The sequence below is a fragment of the Hyperoodon ampullatus genome (genome assembly GCF_949752795.1).
Source record: "Hyperoodon ampullatus genome assembly, chromosome: 6".
Classification (NCBI taxonomy): domain Eukaryota; kingdom Metazoa; phylum Chordata; class Mammalia; order Artiodactyla; family Ziphiidae; genus Hyperoodon; species Hyperoodon ampullatus.
Window position 1 is genome coordinate 13,662,011 of NC_136919.1, and position 23,490 is coordinate 13,685,500.

Genomic DNA, 23,490 nt, shown 5'->3' on the forward strand with positions numbered 1-23,490 from the left:
GTGGCTTGTGGGATCTTAGTTCCCCAACCAGGGATCGAATCACGACCCTGGGCAGTGAAAGCGTGCAGTCCTAACCACTGGACCACCAGAGAATTCCCTGAAAACTGCTTTGAGAATAAATTTTTTTCTTTCACTTTTATTGGGGAATAAAATTTATTGTAAGTTATTACCAGCATTAGAATTCACCTCTTATTTCTCTAGCACCTAGCACAGTGTCTGACACATTCAAGGCATTTGTTTGAATAAATTGGAGAGTTTTTTTTTTTTTTTTTTTTTGCGGTACACAGGCCTCTCACTGTTGGGGCCTCTCCCATTGCGGACGCTCAGCAGCCATGGCTCACGGGCCCAGCCGCTCCGCGGCACGTGGGATCTTCCCAGACCGGGGCACGAACCCGTGTCCCCTGCATCGGCAGGCGGACTCTCAACCACTGCGCCACCAGGGAAGCCGGAGAGTTTTTTTTAAGTTATTAAAAGTAGAAGGTAAATTAGAATTCTTTAGGTTAAGTCTTCTCTGAGGGTAAGAAATGGGCTGTGATCTTTAAGAATACCTTCTAATAAACAAACTTCCAAATTTTACAACCACAATATGCCATTATTTCTCTTAGCTCCTAGAATAATTATATAGCAGGCATTTGGTATATTGCTAATCTTCAAATCCTATATTAGGTTGAGCTATATGAAATTGTCAATAATTGACTTTTTTTTTAAAACCTATAAGAACAACAGTTTCATTTGGTTCTAATTCTGACATTTATTTGGTTTAGAAATAATATGATTACTCTTTCTTTGGATGCTATGCTAATTGATAATTTCAGATAGAGTAAAAAGGTTATTTTGTGTTTATAAGTTGGTGGTTAGTTTTTATAACATTCTATTGTAAAATCAAAGAGTTCCAAACAAATAGGTCATCAGTATTCACTTGATCAGTTAACAGGGATGGAGACTTTAATAGGGGAGGAGGACTGTTTATAATGATGATACTATTTAACTTAAATTTATAAAGATTTTCTTGTTTGAAATTTTTCAGAGTAGCATTTCTTATTGGGTATTTCCTAAAGTGGAATATTGGAATTGTTTTTATATATGTTCTTATATTTCTGGGGATAATACATGAGAACGTTAAAGCATGTTCATCTAAGTGAATTTGATCATTTTGGAAAATGCAGTTTTGCTCTGATACTGTAACCAACATTTTGTTTATAATCACTGTGCTTTATTTTATGTATCTTTAAAGGATACACAGCTTGGGTGACTTGTGTATACTTTTTTTCTGAAGTAACACAGTTTTCTTTGTTTTTAGTGCCACAATGGCAACTGCACCATACAACTACTCTTACATCTTTAAATATATTATTATTGGTAAGTTTATTTAACTTATACTCTTGTTCTCCAAAGAAGGTTAAAATGCAAAATATTTATATGCTAATACTTAATGTAGTACTCCAGAAGAAGTGAAGGATTTTCTTTCTCACTGCAAAATTAAAGCTCCTTTGATAAGGTTTATTTTTGTACCAGTGATGTACCTTTTGCTTTGTGACCCTGGGTACTTCTGTAGTACAAAGCTGGGCACCTTTGAAGTGATGTTGGTTTTTCTTGAGGGCTACCTGAAAGTTTGTTAATACTGGGAATGAGATTAACTTTGTAGGAGTGCTGATACATTCCAGAAATAACATGAAAGCTCTCAGAGCCCCCTGGATTCCAACAGTTGATAAAGATTCAGAGTAATTGTGTAAGATACATAAAATATAATGGTGGTTTTTCTCTTAATAAGTTTTGAGATTTAGCTCAAATTAAGACAATGCTGTTTATCCAGATACAGTTTTAAGAGCACAGTTGAAAGTATACATAGTATTCTGTTAATTCATATTAGAACAGTTTGGTTTAATGTTGAGCTTATGTGACTGTATTGTAATGCTTCCTTCATCAAAGGTTAAATTGCTGTTAGTACAGTTAGAGATGATATCTCTTCTGTTACGATTTTCATGTGATGTACATTCTTTTGTGTAATTCTACAAGAAATACGAGATAAGATGGGATCTAGTGAATCAACCTTCCCAAACTTATTATTTCTACTTGTTATATGCTGCCCTTTTGGTCACTCCTAGGAGTTTCTGGCTTTTTTGCATGGGTTAAGGGAAAAAAACAAAAAAAGTTGAAATAGTTCAAAGTAAAAAATACTATGTTTCTCTGTTAAAAAGCTTTTGCCAGCTGGTGTCTATTTATTAACATAATTCATAACCAGATTCTGTCACTGGTGAAGGCTGGGAATAGTCAATTTATATATCACAGTGAAAACTGACCTTTAGGATCTTTTGAACTCATTATAAATTATGGAAATAAAACTTTTTTAAGTGCCCCAGAAGTTTGTGATGTGATATGGTAAAAGGGGTATAGCAATCATTGAAGAGTATAAAATTATAAAGAGTATAAAATTGAGAAATATAATTACCACTTGAAACTTTTTTTTTAAACAGGGGACATGGGAGTAGGAAAATCTTGCTTGCTTCATCAATTTACAGAAAAAAAGTGTAAGTTCAATATGTAAGATAAAACATTAGTAAATTCTTTATTGTCACTTTCCTACCTTTTAAAAAGTGTCATTTTCAGTGTACTCTGTGCAATTAAATATAACCTTTCCCTATATATGCACTTTTGTCTTTAGGAAGTGATTTTTTTTTTTTAATAGGTGCAGACAAAATGAAATATACCTGTATGTATAGAGTGTTGACTTTTTATGCCATAAATAACTTGATTGACTTGTTTAGATTTTTTTGATGATATAAACTGAAATTTTAAAAATGTATACTATAAAAAATAAAAAAATATTACAGTGTCAAATTTAAGTAATCTTTTTCTTGTTCTCTGACTTTCCATTTTAGAAATTATCTTATTGGGGGAAATTTGTTCATATATCATTTGCTAATAACTAAATAATAATAGATTGGAAATATTTAAGATGGAATTCTTTCTACATTCATGACTGGTTAAGATTCAAAGTGTACTACTCTGTCTTGGGTGGTAGAGGGAGGGGGCATTTTATTTTATGTAACTGATAGGCTAAATATAGTTGAAATTGTTTCCAGTAGTTGAAATCATTTCTATGGCATTTTTTGGCTTAATGTAACATTTTATGAAGTGTCCAGCAGTCTGTGTGTACTGTAGAAGAGAATAATAGTGGGTTTAGGTTTTCAGTGGCCTAATTATAAGGAAAAGACTAATAAAATTGTTCTGTTGGATTAGATGTATATAACTTGACAATATATAATTATAAATATATATTAAACATGGTGACTTTCTTTGAGATATTGATAACATTTTACAAGATAAATATTTGTTTGACCAAAAACTAGAGTCCTAAAACCATTGATTGATTTGTTATATGTAAGAATTGTCAGAAGGCTAAATAGTATAATGTTGGTATTATGAAGAGTTTATTAAAATCTTTATTTTTCATTAGCAGATTCTTTTTGTCCAAAGGTCAGCAAACAGTAACCTGTGGGCCAAATCCAGTCACTGGCTGTTTTTAGAAATAAAGTTTTATTGGAATGCAACCATGCCCATTTTTTACGTATTGTCTATGGCTGCTCTTGTGCTTCAGCAGAATGCAGTCCTTGTGACAGAGATTTTTTGGCCTACAGAATTTAAAATACTTATTATTTGGTTCTTTTTTTTTTGGCCGCACAGTGCGGCATGCGGGATCTTCCCTGGCATGTAGGATCTTCTCCAACCAGGGATCGAACCCTCACCCCCTGCAGTGGAAGCATGGAGTCTTAACCAGTGGAATTTCCAGGGAAGTCTTATTATTTGGTTCTTTACAGAAGTTTGCTGACCCTTGTTCCAATCACATCTCTGTGACTCCTTACTTCTGGGTTTTTGCTAATTTTTTTTTTTTTTTTTTTTAGTGCAAGCTTTAGTCTGTTTATAGCCTACAAGTATTAATAAGTCATTTGATTTACTAGTGGATTATTTTCCCACTGGTCTTAATTTGAAGATTTCTGCAAGTTGGAATGTTCTGTTTCTTTTCCTCCCTAACAGTTATGGCTGACTGTCCTCATACAATTGGTGTTGAATTTGGTACAAGAATAATTGAAGTTAGTGGCCAAAAAATCAAACTGCAGATTTGGGATACAGCAGGACAGGAGAGGTTTAGGGCTGTCACACGAAGCTACTACAGAGGAGCTGCGGGAGCACTTATGGTGTATGATATCACTAGGTAAGAGATTAATAATTTTCAACCTTCATACTTGAAAAAAGAAATCTATTTTAGGCAGTGCGGTTTCTTTTTTTATTGATTTAGGCGTTCTGTAGTTTGTAATTGCGTGTCTGTAAATGAGCTTATTTGGGTTTTATGGATTTTTCTCTAAATTGCCATGTGTAACACTTGATATAACATGTTGATTTCCCTTTCTGAAAGTGAGTATGACTGAAGAAAAACTTCAGGAGATGCTGGTGGAGCGAGTGAAAGAATACTGTTTTGAAAAGCAGTATCAGTTGAATTATTTGAGGTGAAATATTTTACACCACATATTTTCACTTCAGTAGAAAGCAAGCAGATCTTGAGGAGTTACTCTATTCAGCCTCTAGTTATTTATTTTTGGCTGCATTGGGTCTTCGTTGCTGCGCACGGGCTTTCTCTAGTTGCGGCGACCAGGGGCTACTCTTTGTTGCGGTGCGCGGGCTTCTCATTGCAGAGGCTTATCTTCTTGTGGAGCACGGGCTCTAGGTGTGCGGGCTTCAGTAGTTGCGGCTTGCAGGCTCAGTAGTTGTGGCGCATGGGCTTAGTTGCTCTGTGGCATGTGGGTCTTCCCGGACCAGGGATCGAATCCGTGTCCCCTGCATTGGCAGGTGGATTCTTAACCACTGCGCCACCAGGGAAGTCCCCACACCTTTTCAAAATAAGGTCAAGCAAGGAATTAAGTAGTTTTGCTAACCCACCATGGTAGATTATAAAAAGTTCTCATACTTGCATCTGAAGTATTTTATTGTTTATTTACTTAAATTCTTTTTTGTCCTAAAATGGATTGAAGTAGCTCATGATACTTCATTTAGCAAGATTAAATTTATTTCAACTCTGTTTCTGGAAACTCAAAGCAATTGATACAAACTAACAAAACTGGATCCTAAATGTTTGACTTTGGAATACTGTGCCACTTCATTAAACTCTGTGCCGTTTATCTACTGTAAGCTAGAAAATGAACTGGATCACCTTTAATGTTAATGCAAAGTGCCAGTCTAAATTAGTGTGACTCTTGTCTCACTTTTTGGGGGGGTAGGAATTGGTGAGTGGGACCAAGTGATAGACTTTCAAGTTATTTCCTTTTGGGAAATGCTTTACACTGTTTCCTCTTGAAGAGTCACATTAGCATATTATAGGACCTTGAGCAGTTCTGTAGTAAAGGAACTCTTTAAGTTTGTTTAATTTGGTGTTTTCTAAGGTTATTTTATTGAGGAACACCCTTTGGAAAATGCTGCCTTAGAATAAAAATAGTGGATGAGGGCTTCCCTGGTGGCGCAGTGGTTGAGAGTCCACCTGCCGGTGCAGGGGACACGGGTTCGTGCCCCGGCCAGGGAAGATCCCACGTACCGCGTAGCGGCTGGAGCCGTGAGCCATGGCCGCAGGCTCCGCAACGGGAGAGGCCACAACAACGAGAGGCCCGCGTACCGCAAAAAAAAAAAAAAAAAAAAAATAGTGGATGATTATGGTGCTTGAAGTTTTACTAAATTCTAGAATTGGGTGGTCTCAGGGCAAAACAGAGTGAAACAGCCTTAATGCTCTTCACTAGAGCCAGACAATTGGTAAATAGTTTTGTGGGAAGACTGTTAAAGAACCTGTCCATCTGTACAGACATCCTTTTATGAGAGATACGTTCCTGAAGACTTTGCATAATTGAAAACTGCATTCATTATTTTATTTTAAAAAATTTATTTTATTTTTTATTTATTTTTGGCTGCGTTGGGTCTTCATTGCTGCACGTGGGCTTTCTCTCGTTGCGGCGAGCGGGGGCTAGTCTTCATTGCGGTGTGCAGGCTTCTCTTCGTGGTGGCTTCTCTTTTTGCAGAGCATGGGCTCTAGGCACATGGGCTTCGGTAGTTGTGGTGCACGGGGGATCTTCCTGGACCAGGGCTTGAACCTGTGTCCCCTGTGTTGGCAGGAGGATTCTTAACCACTGTGCCACCAGGGAAGCCCTGCATTCATTATTAATAAAATTTAAATACTGTGATGTGTGCTTAAGTTTATCTATCTATAGTGTTGTAGTTTGTTTTGCTTTCTCTGTGTGTTCTTTTTTTAATTCCAGCCTATTGAGATACAGTCAACGTAGAAGATTGCATAAGTTTAAGATCATTTGATACGTGTATATATCTTGCTTTTAAACATAGCTTTTAAGCATAGTAACTACTTTTGAGAAAATTTGTGTCTATTCAAGTCATCAAAAGTACTTTGCTAGAAGCAGCCCAAATGCCCATCATCTGACAAATGGATAAACAAATGTGGTATATCCATATAGTGGAATATAATTCAGCCATTAAAAGGAAGGAAACATTGATACATACTATAAAGGGATGAACCTAGAAAACATTTTACTAAGTGAAAGAAGCCAGACACATACAGTCACATGTTGTATGATTCCATTTATATGAAATACCTGGAATAGGCCAATTTATAAAGACAGAAAGTGGATTGCCAGGGGATGAGGAGTAAGTGCTAGGGGGTATAGAGTTTCTTTTTAGGAGTGATGAAATGTTATAGAATTAGAGTGATGATCATGCCACAAATTTATGAATATATTAAAAACCACTACATTGTATACTTTAACAGGATGAGCTTTGTGATATTTGTTATATCCCAATAAAACTGTTACTGAAAAAAAAACAGTACTTCAGGTTTTAGATGGGTACTTTTTTCTTGTTAAAGTGATACTTCATAGCAACATTGATGTGGCAGCTATGACACTGATTTTTTCCCCTTTTTTTCCTATTATTAATCATTGACATCTTGCAAACTTAAAAGTCTCTGCTTTAACACTTTTTAAAATTTTTATTTATTTATTTTTGGCTGCGTTGGGTATTTGTTGCTGCACGTGGGCTTTCTCTAGTTGCGGTGAGTGGGGGCTACTCTTCGTTGCAGTGTGCGGGCATCTCATTGCGGTGGCTTCTCTTGTTGTAGAGCACGGGCTCCAGGCGCGTGAGCTTCAGTAGTTGCAGCACATGGGCTCAGTAGTTGTGGCTCATGGGCTCTAGAGCACAGGCCCAGTAGTTGTGGCGCACGGGCTTAGTTGCTCCGCGGCATGTGGGATCTTCCCAGACCAGGGCTCGAACCTGTGTCCCCTGAATTGGCAGGCACATTCTTAACCACTGCGCCACCAGGCAAGTCCATTAGCATTAACTCTTCATTGTCACAGGGTACTTGCCTAAATTGACATCATAGTTTATCATGGTCGTTTATTTGGCTATATCAATTGTTTGCTATATCATATCTAACATCACACCAAATTTAGGGAATCTTTTAGCACCTTTTTTTTTTTTAGCAGTAGTAACACCAGTTAATGCATATTTGGGTCAGTATATAGAGAGATATTATATCTATAGATTTGAAAGTATGTTGGTGAATTTTAAATTAGTAATGAGACAGTTACCAAAAGCATTAGCAGAAGTTATGTACATGTAAGTGATTCAGTTTACGTGATCTTGATACTACTTACAAAGGATGTGTAGATTTTTCTGTTTACCAAAGTGTTGGCAGTTTGTAATTCACTCTTGCTGCCAGCTTTGACATTTTAAAATTGATCTAAATCAGTATAAATATTTTTGGACTTGTGTTGTGTAAGGTTTTGTGCACAAAGCAAGATAGATGTGTTGGGTAAAAGCAAGGTATGCTAGTACTACAAGTATTAAAGAGTGATAAGGCTTGTGCTTTTTTAAAAAAAAAATTATTCATTTATTTTTGGCTGCATTGTGTGTTCGTTGATGCACACGGGCTTTTTCTAGTTGGGGCAAGCAGGGGCTACTCTTAGTTGTGGCGCGCAGGCTTCTCATTGCAGTGGCTTCCCTTGTTGTGGAGCACAGGCTCTAGGCGCGTGGGCTTCAGTAGTTGTGGCATGTGGGCTCAGTAGTTGTGGCCCACGGGCTTAGTTGCTCTGCGGCATGTGGGATCTTCCCGGACCAGGGCTCTAACCCGTGTCCCCTGCATTGGCAGGCAGAGTCTTAAAACCACTGCGCCACCAGGGAAGTCCCAAGGCTTGTGCTTTTTAAGAATTATATTTGACCATTGTTTGCTTAGAAAATTTTAAAGCATTGGGAAAAAAGTTTTTATGTGACTTTTTTTTGACATTTAGGTGGTGATTTGTGTATAATGTAATATAGCACAGAAAAAAGAGTCTGAGTAAGGAATTCTTTCCACTTCTCACTGGGAAAGGATTAAGTGTTTCAAATATCAGATTTTATATGAGCACTGGCAGCTGGAGATCATGGAATATATTCACAAGGCTGAACTCGAAACACTTCAAGGACACAGTGTGTGTACAGGGTTCTACGCGCGGCTCTGAAATCATTAAAATCTTTATGGGCTTCTGTTTCCTCACCTGATAAATGAGTAAGATAGATTAATGTTCTGTGAGTCTGTAGAAGTCAGAAATATTTTTAACCTACAAATTTTTTAAAATTCTGACCTTTTTGGTAAAGTCTAATTAATAGTAATAGTATATACTCTGTATATTATTGTAAATTATTTGGATTTGTTTATTATCTTAGATCCTACCTGGCTAGTGCGAAGGAGCCTATAAGTTTTTAAACTCTTGGATTAGAGAAAATGGAGAAATAAGGCAGTCTGAATCCCCAAATGATTTAGCTGCTGGTAAATAAGAGTACAGAGTTAGGATAAACTCACTGTCTGATATACCTGGGGATTTCAGTTTCCAGTCAAATGTATTAAATGTCTTTTTTTTTTTTTTTTTTTTTTTTTTTGCTGTACGTGGGCCTCTCACTGCTGTGGCCTCTCCTGTTGCGGAGCACAGGCTCCGGACGCGCAGGCCTAGAGGCCATGGCTCACGGGCCCAGCCGCTCCACGGCATGTGGGATCTTCCCGGACCGGGGCACGAACCCGGGTCCCCTGCATCGGCAGGCGGACTCTCAACCACTGCACCACCAGGGAAGCCCTTAAATGTCTTTTTAAAGCCAATTTTTAAAACTCTGAGTTTAGAATTGTTTTCCATCAGTTTTTTAAAGTTATTCCTTGCTTGCTTATTGGTCTGTTTATGGATGTTCTTTTAAATGTAAAAAATTTACTCCTGACATGTAAGTAATTAGCAAAGTTGCTGGCTATCGAGTTATTTATTTAAAAATAATAGGTTTTTCTAGATTTTTGAAAAGTATATGTTTGCATTCCACAGTTGTACTTTAGTGTAACAATCTAGTCAAATCAAAAATACTTCTTTAGGATCTGTTGATTAAAGTGTATATTTAAAATATTTGTTGAAGTTTCTTTTTTTCTGTTGAAATGGCATCTGTGGCAGTCACAAATGTAAACTTTAATTTTTGCAGAAGAAGTACATATAATCACTTAAGCAGCTGGTTGACAGATGCAAGGAATCTCACCAATCCAAATACTGTAAGTTAAATGACATCTATTATACAGAAAACTTAAGATCTAAGTTGACCCAGAAAGGATAAGCCATTTGCTAAGTGGGCTTTTTTTGTATTTGGGTACTAAGAATGAGAGAATCTTTATTCTGAAATTAATTGAGGAAAAAACGTTCTTTTCAAATATGGATTATGCCAGGTTTTGTGTCTTATACTTGGTGTTTGTTCATGTTTGTGGTTAAAAAAAATGAAAGTTATGAGTTGGGTGGTGATCTCATGTCAAGTGGAGACTCTGAAATCTGAAACTATCACTTTAATCTGCATTAGTTTCATAAAATGTTACCATTGGAGGAAACTAGGCAAAATGTATTAGGGAATCTCTGTATTTCTTACAACTGCATGTAAGTCTCAGTAAAATTTCAATTAAAAATAAAAAGAGTTCTGCATGCGTTAAAAAATTAGCCAGTCTGAGAAGATACTTATTTATTGAGATATTCATGCCACCATGCCAGACTCTGCAATATACAAAAATGAATGTGGGTCCTTAGCCCATAAAAGGTTATAGTCTAGCAGGGAGATTACCTGTGGGTATACAGATAACTATACTGAAAAGCAGAGTGGAATATGGGTTAGAAATAGAGTTACTTGGTGGTGGTGGTGAGGACCCAGTATGAGCAGTGCCATCTGGAGAAACCAGCTTTACAGAGGAGGTGTTGTTTGAGCTGGGACTTGAGGGGTAAAAAGGTTTCAGTAGATTCTGTTGAGGGTATTCCAGGAACAAGTGAGGAAAAGCACAGATCTGTGACTGACTCTGAGCTTTTTGAGAGTAAGGCCTGTGTCTCACTTAGCTTTGTACCCCAGCACCTGGCAGTGGCCTGGTTTAGTAAATATGTAATCAGTGGTAAGATTGGCTTTCATCAGGGAACAGCAATTTAATTATATTGATAGTCAGTTAACATGGTTTGCCTGTTATGCCAGGGACTGTGTCTGGAACTTTCCATTATCACATTAAACCCTCTGTAGGTATACATACAAATCTATAGATGAATGTTCATCAGCATCTTTATTTGCAATAACCAAAAACTGGAAGCAACCTAGATGGCCATCAACACGTAAATGGTGAAACAATCTGGTACGTCCATACTATGGAATACTCCCCAGCCATACAAAGGAATGAACTGTAGATAAATGCAGCACATGAGATAGATTTTGGGCATTGTGCTGAATGAAAAAGTCAGTCTCAAAAGATGACATACTGTATGATTCCATTTATATAAAACATTCTCAAAAAGATAAAATTATTGAGATGGAGAACAGATTCGTGGTTGTCAGGGGTTAGCGATGGGGGTGAAAGGTGTTAGTGTGAGTTGACTATAAAGAGGGCAGCACAGAGCAGTTTCTTTGAAGTGATGGAACAGTTCTGTATCCTGATGGTGATGACACAAATCTATACCTGCAATAAAATTGCATAGAACTATACACACTCCAGAACCTGTAAAACTGGTGAAATCTGAGTAAGGACTCTAGATTGTACCAATGTCAGTTTTCCTCATTTTGAGAGTGTACAGTAAGTATGTAAGATGCTACTATTGGGGAAGCTTGGTGAAGGGTATATAGGACCCCTCTACTCTTCTGTAAGCTTTTGTGGTTCTATAGTTATGTTCAGGTATTGGTAAAATATTAAAAACAGCAAGAAAACAACTTATTGTACAGGGTCCTTAGAGGAGTGTAATAAAATTAGCCGTGTCCTTCCTGCCTCATTTATGCCTCTTAAAATCTTACCGGATCTTTAGAAAAAAGAAAATCTCTTAAGGTCCAGTGCAAATGTTACATTTTCTGTAACGTTGCCTTTGATTTGTGTGGAAGTTAAATACTTTCTCATTTTGTTGGTGGTATATTTTGTACCTCTGTCTTGTTAGCATGCCACTTTATGCCTCCCCTTTCATGATGATGGGAAGCATTTTGGAAATTCTTCTTTTTTTTTCCGCGGTACACGGGCCTCTCACTGTTGTGGCCCCTCCCGTTGTGGAGCACAGGCTCCAGACACGCAGGCTCAGTGGCCATGGCTCACGGGCCCGGCTGCTCCGCGGCATGTGGGATCTTCCCGGACCGGGGCATGAACTCGTGTCCCCTGCATCGGCAGGCGGACTCTGAACCACTGCGCCACCAGGGAAGCCCTGGAAATTCTTAAGGAGTGGAGAGCAGGCAGTGTTTCCATTAAGCAAACATTTCTTGCTTTGAGCACCTGTGTTGTAATGGCCCTGTACTACTAAGCCATCGTGACTTGACCAACTTTGATATTTTTTGAAAAATTGATTTCCTTTTTTAAGTGTTATTGCCTTATTCTTTAGAAGACTAGTGGACTATATATGAAAACTTCTTTCTCTCCTCAGTGGGCACTTGTCCGCACTGATTGAAGAATGCTCACTTGCTGAAGGTTTACATTCGGGTCAAAATGGTTATACTTCATGGACAGCATTTTTTGAAAGTAGGTCAGCCAGGGCCTGAAATTTCACATGAAAAAGAGTTAATGGTGGAAATCCCTTTTAGTTGAAACCGTCCATTTCTAAAGTATCTGTATCTGGATTACCACATCTGTTCTGAAGGGGAAAAGCGGGGGGATGGGGGGAGTTGCCAGTTGGTGTCAAAAAATACATAGGTAGAGACAGTTTATCCCCCGGCTCATTCCAGTAAAGGCCGAAGCCCTGTTTCCCAAGGCTGCACGTGTTTTTCTTAGAGCTTTTCAGAGCAGCCTTTAACTTCAGCCTAACTTCACTGGTATAAATGCCTCCAGAGTTGGTACAGGTGTGTAATATTTTGCCTTGAATTTGAACCCACTGCATATATGTCCTCCCACCCCCACTGTCCTCTATCATGGATACACAGTCATTTGTTTGTTATCAGTTGCTACAAACTTAGTCCAGCCTAGGGATAGTGTAGGGGAGGACAGTTTTTGATGGTCACAGTTTGGATTTTCTACCTGACTTCTAATGTCCACCTACCACTACTCACTGAGTGACCTTTGACAAGTCCTTATTTGAGTATTCCTTACTTGTAGCCTGAGAAGTTGAACTAGTAGTTGTAAAGTTTTCTGAGGGTCCCAGGTGAAAATCTGATGAAAGCCACAAACCTTCTCTTCCAGGGAATGTCCTTGTTTACAGCATTTTGTGCTTAATTTCAGTATATTCACAGATACCCTGGAGCTTGTCCATGGACCCTTAGTAGTCTTACTCAGATAAATCATAATCTTTGGCCTATACCAGATGTGTTTCAGGCACACAAAAAGAAAACACGACTGTTTTGTTTTTAAATGGCTTGAGAGCTGAGACTGGTTTTTACATGTTTATAGGGTTGTTTTAAAAAAAAAAGTCAAAAAAGAAGTATATGCAAAGCGACCAGAAACCTGAAATATATACTTTTTGCCCTTCACAGAGTTTGTCAACCCCTGGCCTAGGTCATTGCTGACATTCCTCTTCATACTAATACCTTCATGATTCTGTAGTTCTGTCTGATGGATAATTGCTAGTATTTCGTTTCCGTTTTAGACCCACTTGTTTTTTCTTCAAGATTTTTAGATTTCAGAATTTTCATGTGTGATTTAAATGGTTTCTTTCGTTTTAAGATGTCTTTCTTTTGGTCACAAACTAGGTAATAATTCTCATAGGAAATAAAGCAGATTTGGAGGCACAGAGAGATGTTACATATGAAGAAGCCAAACAGTTTGCTGAAGAAAATGGTGGGTTTCTTTTAAGATTTTTAATGGCTTTTTTGGGTCACACATGGGAGAATTTCTAGGGATAGGTGGGATTTTGACAATGCAGATTATTTGACAGTTTTTTAAAAATACAAACTGCTCAAATCTAAGAATGAGGAAATAACAAAATGTGTTTGAAATATTTGAGGGCAGTAGAGTTATTTAATGACAAATGTAAAGATGCCCTCCATCTCAAACTCATATAGTCTTTAATAAAATACTATAGAAGGAATACTGAAAGCTGTTGGGAAACTTTTATTCAGATGTTACTGAAGAGAGTGTCCTTGTGAAAGTTAATTCGAAATATCCTTCATAGTCTGAATTTTATTTTTAGGCTTATTGTTCCTTGAAGCAAGTGCAAAAACGTAAGTATGGCTAAAATTAGTAGATCATTTTTAATTACATTCAAATTTCTCAAAGTAGAACCATACATTAAAAAATGTATAATGTATATACATGTAATGTATAATATATAAATGTGTAATGCTTATGGCAGGGAAAACAGCAGACATCCCTTCGCTTCCTGTTTCACATTTCAAAATAATGTTTTTTGTTATTTTCCCTAAAATATTATACCTTGCTTATACCCGTTGGTAAGCCAGGTTAATAAATGAAATTGTGTTAACATTTCAGAAGTGTTTGACTTTTACAACCAAGGTTGAATTTGGCATCTTGGACTCAAGGTTGGTCAACCTGTTGATTTAATGCTGCTTCTTATAGTAAAAAGCATGACTTAAGGAAATATTCAATGTCTAAGAATAATCAGAAGCATAATTAACATTTTCTAATTGTTATTCCATGTTCATTATTGAACCCCAGGACTGCTGTCATAGTTCTTCATTTATTAAGCCAAAAATTCCTTGCAGTGGTGAAAAGTTAGCCCCTTTTTGTTTAGCCTCATCTGTACTGTTAGTCCTAAGGGAGATGAACTCAAGTGTGAACATGGCTAAGCATGATAAGAACAGTACAGTTCATGCTTGGCTAATCAGACCATACAAATCCTGGAATACTGTTCTGCATATGTTTGGAGATAACTTCATTTCTGTTTGGAATACCCACTATAATGGCCTGTCTTAATTATTGTTATATATTAATATATAGCATTTTAATGATTAGAGCACATAGTTTCAAATAGGATTTGTAGAAAGAGCTGTTAGTATTGTTTATATGCTTTCCACAGAAAATATTTTCCCATGTTGTTCTCTTAGCTCAGTCTTCTGGTAGTCCCTTATTAGATGATAGTGGCTGAGTCGAAGACATCATGCCAGTTGATTAAAGGTTAGCAAAAGGTCAGTGTATCATGTCCTATCTGTTGTAGAAAGCTGTGGTTCGCCAATAAAGTTGTCAATTGCCTCTTAGGGGAGAGAACGTAGAAGATGCTTTCCTTGAGGCTGCCAAGAAAATCTATCAGAACATTCAGGATGGAAGCTTGGATCTGAATGCTGCCGAGTCTGGCGTACAACACAAACCTTCAGCCCCACAGGGAGGCCGGCTAACCAGTGAACCCCAACCCCAGAGAGAAGGCTGTGGCTGCTAGTGACCTCTTTGCCGTGGCTCTCATTTGACCTTTCACCTCTGTCTGTTGGAAGCAGTACTTTTTACTTGCTGCCTCATTGTCTTCTGTACATCTTACTGGGTTTAATTCAAAAGAAAAAACAACTCTGTTGTAAAAACAGTTTAACACAATACTAAACTGCTAAACAACTAGATGTAATCAGGTTATCAAAGGCAAGTAGAGTAATAAATCTCTTCTGCATGGTAAATCTAGACTTTTTTTCCCCCTTGATTGTCCTCGTGATAGGTATGTCACCAATACATGATTTAAACTGAGCACTGATGCTGGACTTGAGTTTTACCCCTCCCTCTTTTTGGCAAGGCTTTGTCTCATTGTACGGTTTAATTTGATGATATCTTAAGCCTTTCTTCCCATTTTTAACTGTTCAGGTATGTCTGTTATAACCCATAAGTTTATTGCTGTGAAGTGACTTCTGATGATAGAGAAGGGGTCCTTTAAAGCCTTTTGTTTTTGTTGGATAAATTCCCTGTTGTGTGGGTGGCATTTTTCTTGAGGCGGTTTGCTTCTGTCTTAGCCTTGCACAGGGAAAATATCCATTTATCTTTTCTCTTGTGCGTAATTAATAGCTTTATCCTTTTTTTTTTTTTACACCATTTTATCTTTTTCTCTTTAGCAGAAAGTAAATATGTATAAAATTTGAAGGAACCGAACTAACAATACATTCTGTGTATATTATTTTAATGAAGAAAATAAATTGATTACTGGCATTGGAACAGTATAAAATACCAGTTTGTACAGTATGACCTGTATGTGACTGTGTTACTCCCTTCCATTTCACATAAAGAAATAGACACAACTGCAGTTCACAGGATATACTGGCTCCACCCTTTGGTGCTGGCAGTGTTTGGGGACATTATGCTGGAAGGAGCTCCTGGCGTGAGAGGATTAACACTAGTAGATTCTGTTCCATCTTTGCACTGTGGCTTACCTGCTGATTTTCTTAACTGTTCTTGTGCAATCAATAATGTGCTAACCTGCTTTTCTCTTTTTGTAAACGTTTTGCATTACAGGCTGCATTTCTTGCCTTACTATATAGAAAAAGAAAAAAGGCTGGGTTTATTATTGCACATTTTAAGCTTTTATACCTGTATCTTCTTGGAATGGTGAGATTCTGAACCAGACAGCCAGGACTGCAGGTCTGCTGTTAAGGGATTTTAAATTGTGCATTTTTAACACTACAGTGAAATAATCTAAGATACCCCCGTGTTCTTAGTATGAGGGGCTATTTTATGTCATGTTGGCATAAACTGTTTTGTAAAAGGGAAAGTGTTTCTAACGGTGTTCCAATATTTGTGCTGATACAAAGTAAGTTATTACTTTGCACTAGGTGGTTTGGCCACTGACAGAATACTGTATTGCAAGGGAAACAATCTTTTATTTCTTTAGAAAGCAAACTTATGTTTTACCAAGCTCTTTACTTCTGTTGATTGATTTCTAATTGAGTTTATGGTTCAGGCTGGGAACTGAGAAGTTATTTGAAGTAGGATAGGTAAACCTCAGTATATTATATACAATGCACTCTCAGCTCAACTGTTGTGTTTAAAATACACATTTTAAATCCCTATTTACAGACACTAACGTAAAAAATACAGCTTTCTGGGTTGTAAACATGTGGTAGTACCAGAGTATTGTACAGTCAGTGTTAAATGAAAGCCAAAACTGGAATGTGCAGAAAATAGGATTTGGTTAATTTGTGGACTCACCTTTCTGTCTTTGTTTAACTTTTTAAAAAACAAGATACCTGAAGTAGATCAGTGTATTCTGTTAAAGACTTAACAGTGATCCATTTTGCTTACACTGTTGCATCACAAGGGACTTGCCCAGGGACCATGACCTGCTGGTGTGTGTATATATTTACAAAAACAAAACAAACAAACCACCCATTGGGATATAAGGTAGCAATCACAAACTAAAGACTGTGGCTTGTTTAGGTGCAGTCCCCTGATTTCCCAAAGTTAGTTACAGTGGGTCTTAATTGTTTTTGTGACAGGAGTTATTCAGACTGCTGTACTCTTCATTTGATGTAACAAAATGCTATTAATCTAAATATTTGTAAATAAAGTACCTGTACCTAGATTAAATTAAAATTGTTTGCATTATTTTCTGAATTATAACAGGATTTCATATTTTTTTTCAGGCAAACAGTTATTTGGCATAAGTTGCCAGTTTTTATTTCAGAATTGTCCTTTTTGTTTAAAAAGAAAAGTCTACATAAGTAGCATATAAATCCACATCACCCAGTAATTGAGCTAGTCTTATCCTTGTGTTCAGATCACACTTGCAGTGTTTTTCAACCTTTTTCAGTGTGAGATCAGCACATTTGGTGGCTGATAGTGTTCTCCCTTGACTGTACTTGGGGCCAAATTCTGTTATTTGCATGTGTAATCCCCTATAATAAACTTGGGTGCTCAAAAATAGAGAAGCAAATTGTCATATTGTAATATCTGTGTGCCAGACACTGGGCACGTACACTTTGGAGAGAATGTGAAATTCTTTTAATTTTTAATCCGTGGAGAGCTTACTACTTGTGTGGTTACCTGCTTTTCTGGGTTACTCGTTGCCCTTGCACCTATGAGGCCCTCCTGATTAGTAATTGGTGCTCAGTACTCTATGCGTTAGACATTCCAGTATGATGTTCAAGTATTTTTCATGGACAATAAAGTGTTTGATGCAGTAACTTTGATTTTTTTTTTTTTTTTTTTGGCTGGGAAGGGGGGTTGGTGGTGTTTTCATAATACTAGATAGAGGTAGTAAAGTTTCTTTGGAAAGATGTCTTTTGGAACTGGGTGTTTATTTGGCTTTACACGTTAATCACCTCACCTCTAATTCCAGAAGACTACAGTTTTGGGAACTTTTTTGCCCACACATGTTTTAAGTGTTCTCTTTTCTTATAAATGTGTGGCTCAATTTACTCCCCTTAACAGAAGACCAAATGATTCCTGTTAATGTGGGAATATAGAGAGGGTTCATGTGGCAGTTTAGGAAGAAAATATCTTACCCTCATTCAGCACATGGACAGACCAGGAAACTGTCCTTGAAGGATTTCAGTATTTGTGGATAGGCCAGGATTTTAAGCATTTTGCTAAGACTTGTGAAAATGAAAGAATATAACTACCAAATCAGTTTTATTTTGGAAGTAGATGTTTTCTAGAACTTAATGTGTTAATAAATTTTATGCCATTTTCATTGTCTTTAATCGTATTTATCCCGTATCTTTTTTTTTTTCTTTTGGCTGTGCCATGTGGCATGAGGGATCTTAGTTCCCCCACCAGGGATCGAACCTGTGCGACCCCCTGCAGTGGGGCGTGGAGTCTTAACCACTGGACCACCAGGGAAGTCCCTATCCCATATCTCCATATCTTAATGGTCCAGCTCTAGCCAAACAACTTTTTAGGAATATAAACCTCAGTAGGTGGTGAGAGATTACTCACTGTGCTATACTGTGTATAGTAACATGGTATATAATACCTGTTATGGTTCAAAAGCTGTATAGGGGCCTAGAAGAGTCCTTGGGGATATTTTAAAACAAAGTCTGAACACAATTTGAATTTACCACTGGGTCAGATTCTCCAAAGTCCAAAGTTCTCCTAATTTTCTACCACAGAATATTTTTGGTTAAGGAAAAGCACCTGAAGTATTTATAATAGTTTTATAACAGATATTTTCAAGTGATAAAATATATTCATTGATAGGTACAACATATTTCAACCTGAAGGCAGAGATGGAAAAATCACTTGAAAGACTGACATTTAGGTAAAAATTTTATGGCTTAACTGTAGATATGTGAAGTGTAAAGTCAGATGTCAGACCCAAATTTACTTTATCTTTTATTTTTATATGAATACAGATTTTAAACAAAATCCAAAAATAACTTGGCACTGTTAATGAAGAGGGGCTTAAGTACATTTTTTTTTAACCTTTCTAACTATAGGTTTTACCAGTTTATAGATTCAAATCAGTATTGGTTTTATAATCATTTCAAAGTGAAAAAACCCTCAGCCATCTAGGACCCTGGTTTAAATTGTATACATTTGTTCCCATATGTACAGGTGACTTACAAAAACCCTGACGGTAATTGTACAAGTGGAGTTTCAGCATTTGAATTCACTGGTTCCTGATAAAAAGCAAGTGGCATTCTAATTATGAAGTTGGTGAGGTAGTGGAAAAGGTATTTCCTCATATTTATGCAAGACAGTTTTCCTCCCATCTGGCTGAGCCACTCTTTTCCTACAACAAGATGAGAAAGTCAGGATGAACCCTTGCAACAGTAAAAACAGGTTTTAACTAGATTACCAGAATTAAATGATAGCATCATGGCTAACAGGTAAAATACATACTGAGTACCTCTTCGGAAAAATGTTTTAAGATGAACCACCGTACGAAATTATCCAAGAGAAAAGTCAGAAGGTTACTTTTCTTAAGACTGTATGATAAACTAGAATTCAAGATCTTCCAATTGAAAGTGCAGGTTAAAAGAACTCTTTGTAACATGTACCCTGTGAGCAGGAGGCTCGGAATGGCATCAGTGTCGGTAACTGTCTAGTGATTGTGACAGACCTTGTAGAACTTGGAAGGAGCTCTGAAACGAAGGAAGATAAAACATTAGGCTCAGAAGCCAGTCTCTTAATTCCAACCTAGTTCAGACTTTTATCCCACGTAGACCTAGATTACGACTCCAGAGTCCAAAATAATTCTAACAAACTCACCTCTACTCATTGTGCCTCAAACATTCCTGTTACTCTTGGATTTAGAGCACCTGAACTCTTCTGGCTGCCACCATGAGCTAAGAATTTAACCTGGCCCCCAAACCCGTCTCCTCCTCTCTAAGTCCTGGTTTTGTCTTTTGCTGTGACCTTGACATCATTTTTCATTTTATACAATTTCCTTATCTATATAGAGGGATAAATCCTATTTCCCAGGATATAAATGAGATAATACATGTAAAGTGTTTAGTACACACAATAGGCACACAAGATGGCAGCTATTATCCATCTCTGACAGTAATACTGTGTTATTTACTGATTCCATGAGTATATATATATATATATATATATATATATATATTTTTTTTTTTTTTTTTTTTGCGGTGCGCGGGCCTCTCACTGCTGTGGCCTCTCCCGTTGCGGAGCACAGGCTCTGGACGCGCAGGCTCAGCGGCCATGGCTCACGGGCCCAGCCGCTCTGCGGCATGTGGGATCTTCCCGGACCAGGGCTCGAACCCGTGTCCCCTGCATTGGCAGGCAGATTCTTAACCACTGCACCACCAGGGAAGTCCCAGCTTATGGGATTTTAGTTCCCTAACCAGGGATTGAACCGGGGTCTGCAGCAGTGAGAGTACAGAGTCCTAACCACTGGACCACCAGGGAATTCCCTAAACTCTTTATATTGACCAAGTAGACGATAAGGATATCCAGAAGTGGAAGGCATTTATAGAAGAATTAACTATATCCCTGACAGGTCACCCAGTTTCCTAGGCTATTCCCTAAATCATCAGCTTATCCTCTTTATACATCTACCAACCAATTTATTCCAGTCTCCTCAGGGATCATGAAAAAGCAAGTCTTTCCTAAGACAAGTTATTCAGAGATTTGAAGGTGGCATTCATATCCTTCTGAGTCTCCTCAAGATTATGGACCCCAAAGCTTTCAGGTACTTTCCATGTATAAGACCCCTTGTGAAGAGCTTCCTCCTACCTGGCTTGGTCCAAGATGGGAGTCCTCTGCAAGGGAAGACTCTAGCTGAGACAGACTGGGTGATGACGTGGAATCTACAGATGTGCTGGTGACCAGTTCCCCTAAGGCATCCACTTGTCTCCTCAAGCTGTGTAAAGTGCCCTCTGTCTGCCGCTTCCCTTTGCTTAACACTTCTGCCTGCTTGGACATACAGTGTCGAAGCTGGGCCTGAAAGTGTTACGGTAGAATATATTAGAACTAACACTGGCTACCTTCCTCATATTTAACATTTGACAGGCAAATCTGACTATCATAAAATAGGAATGGCTGCTGAAAATCCTCTTCTTGTCCTTAAAAAAAAAAAGAGGTGCCAGATGGCTACTCTGTGTTGTCATTAACTGGGCCTTTAACTCAGCCGGTTCTCTGCTGTCACAACACTTAGGATTTCAGCATCCCTGGCCTCCCCATTAAATGACTGCCTCATCTCTCTCTCTTTACTGCCCAGACTTAGAAGATTGGTTTATACTTAGTCTCTCACAATGTATGTAATCCTCAACCCCATACTACATTCTGGCTTCCCCACCGTACCTCTGAAATGATTCTCTTATTAAAGTCAACAGCAAGCGCTGTCCCATAGAACTTTCTGTGATGATGGGAATGTTCTGTATCTGTGCTGCCCACTGTAGTAGCCACTGGTCATGTGTGGCCTTTGAGCACTTGAAATGTGGTAACTGAAGAACTGAATTTTTAACCTGATTTAATTAAAGTGAATTTACATTTAAACAGTCACATGTGGCTGGAGGCTATTTGATGTCAAGGTCCTCCACTCACTTGTACTGCCCATGGCTCCTTCTCGGCCCTCGCTGTAAGTGGCCGTTCTCCAAAGATGCATCCTGTTCTCTCTTGTTCTAACTCACTCTCATTTTCCAACTCCTACCTAAACTCTTAACCTCCAAGTTTTTAGGTCAACAGTGACCTATTCTGGACACCTGTTTTCAGCTGCCTATAGAAAGAGGTCCTGCTCTGAGCTTCGAGTGTGTGATCTGTAAAGCTGCCGTGAGAATTCCCCCCCACACTCCTCAGTATGCCAAGTATCTTATGCTGTATTTTTCTTTTAAAAGGGCAAAACCTTGAGTCGATCTTCACGGTGACGCAGTTTCTCTCGGAGTGCTTCTCCACGCCAGTGTTCGTCCTTTTTCAGAGGGAAAGGGAAACAAAGAGTCTCTAAGGACCACCATCAGTAACCAACCCACCTTTCCCTCCTCTAACCCTCTTCCATCCTCAAGTCTGTGTTTGAGCTTATCTAGGGTAGGTGGGAACCAAATTATCCTTTTATGAAGTCCACAGAATAGCAGGATAAACCCTTACCATTATGTGAACATGAGAAAAATTCAGTTTTTCTTCAAAAGGTGATGGTCTCTCACTCACGGGGAATGGAAAGTTCTCTTTCAAGCTTTCCAGCCCTCCTTCTAGGTTTTCATTCCTTTCCAAAACAGCTTCCAGATCTGCTGGTAGTTCTGGAAGAAACTGGTTAAGATTCTTCAGGCTGGTTCGGATTTCATCTTTCACTTCAGACTTAAGTGTCCTCATTGCTTCACTCATTTCCATTTGTCTTCTTTCCAAATATTTTTGGTTTTCCAGCTAAGGAGTGAGTGAGAGTCAAATAACTACTAGGTAAAGTTCGGGACTTACCTGGAATTGAACTGTTATTGTTAATGATTTAAATTTAGTGTTTTAAATACATGTGTCATGTATTTACAGACCTACAAATGTTAATTACTATGATTAGAATGGTAAAAACTTGTGATTTTTCAGCTATTCAAGTATCTATAAGCTACCAAGTAAACGATTTTACTGACATTTGACTGAAGCAACTTCCATTTAGAAAAGCATGGGTGCCATGTTCCTTGAAGGTGCATTACTCTATAGAAGTCAGTCTCTCTGGAGCTAGACAGAGCTGGATTCCAATCTCGTTTCCAGTAAACATTACCAGTATGACTTAGGGCAAGTTAGCTAACTTCTGCACCTCTCTTACCTCATTTAACATGAAGATAATACCTTGCATCCAGAAATGCAAGAACTAGGTGAGAATTTATACAAAGCACCTTAGTGGTACCCAAATCAGAAAAGGGCCATTTACCTAAACAAGCCGTAAGTGATCTAGATTATAAATGTTAATGCTGGAAGGGGACTTAGAAAAGATCTGGTCCAAGGTTTTCATTTTATGGATGAAGAATCTGGTGGTTTTGGCAGTCTGGAGGTTTCCTCAGGTTTTACAGTTTGTGTTTAAGACCTGAGACTACCCTATGTGGCTCTCTCCATAATAAAGAGCTTAGTGAAGATATTACAGTCATACCCACCTCTAACTGCCCTTCCAAGCTTGCAGAGGCTGGGGGGGCCTTTAAATAAAAGGTGTGTGTGTGTGTGTGTGGCAGGGCTGGGGGTGGGTGGCTATAGGCACAGATGAAACTGAATGGCCACACAGGGTTATCCAAAGGACAAGGTGTAGCAGGGCCAACTGAGTGGCCCCAGCAGCCTGACTAGACTAGAGCTCTGGGGTGGCCCAGCTGCTGCCAATGGCTAAGGGACACCAGGAGGGTCTACGGTTAGACTCTCCATCTAGTGTGAACTGCTTTCCCACCCTCAGCATGGCAACATTATAGGTTATCAAAGGTTTCCCCGGGGGTCATTTTTTCCTTCCCCAGGGGTTTGGCTCTTATAGACTTGTTTCTGACATAAAATCTAACATTTCAATACAGTGCTTTGGGACATGATAAAATTTTTTGCTGAAGAGCTGCCATTTTTCTTTCAAAAACTAACATAAAAACCTTGTTGAACTTAAGGGCATTTTAAAAGTACATTTTGACCCTATTGATACTATATATAAAATAGATAACTAATGAGAACCTACT

At 38.2% G+C, this 23,490-nt stretch overlaps 2 protein-coding genes across 5 annotated transcripts in view; one reads left to right on the plus strand and one right to left on the minus strand.

The window, feature by feature from the left end:
* Positions 1-1,307: 1,307 nt before the first annotated feature.
* On the plus strand, positions 1,308-14,867 carry RAB14 (RAB14, member RAS oncogene family; the record flags this gene model as incomplete). The annotated part of the gene is made up of 7 exons (XM_079707262.1): positions 1,308-1,359; positions 2,475-2,528; positions 4,036-4,213; positions 9,538-9,604; positions 13,225-13,312; positions 13,665-13,695; positions 14,690-14,867. 7 exons carry the CDS (start codon positions 1,308-1,310, stop codon positions 14,865-14,867), a joined length of 648 nt encoding a protein of 215 aa, XP_079563388.1.
* A 4,561-nt stretch (positions 14,868-19,428) lies between these two features.
* Positions 19,429-23,490, minus strand: part of CNTRL (centriolin) — a gene marked incomplete at both ends in the record, with an annotated part of 76,352 nt that continues 72,290 nt past the window's right edge. For all 4 annotated transcript variants that reach the window (XM_079706865.1, XM_079706863.1, XM_079706864.1 and 1 more), the window contains 4 exons: positions 19,429-19,485; positions 20,600-20,806; positions 21,708-21,770; positions 21,947-22,219. In XM_079706865.1, coding sequence (XP_079562991.1) covers positions 19,429-19,485; positions 20,600-20,806; positions 21,708-21,770; positions 21,947-22,219 — 600 coding nt within the window. The remainder of the gene's footprint in view (positions 19,486-20,599; positions 20,807-21,707; positions 21,771-21,946; positions 22,220-23,490) is intronic.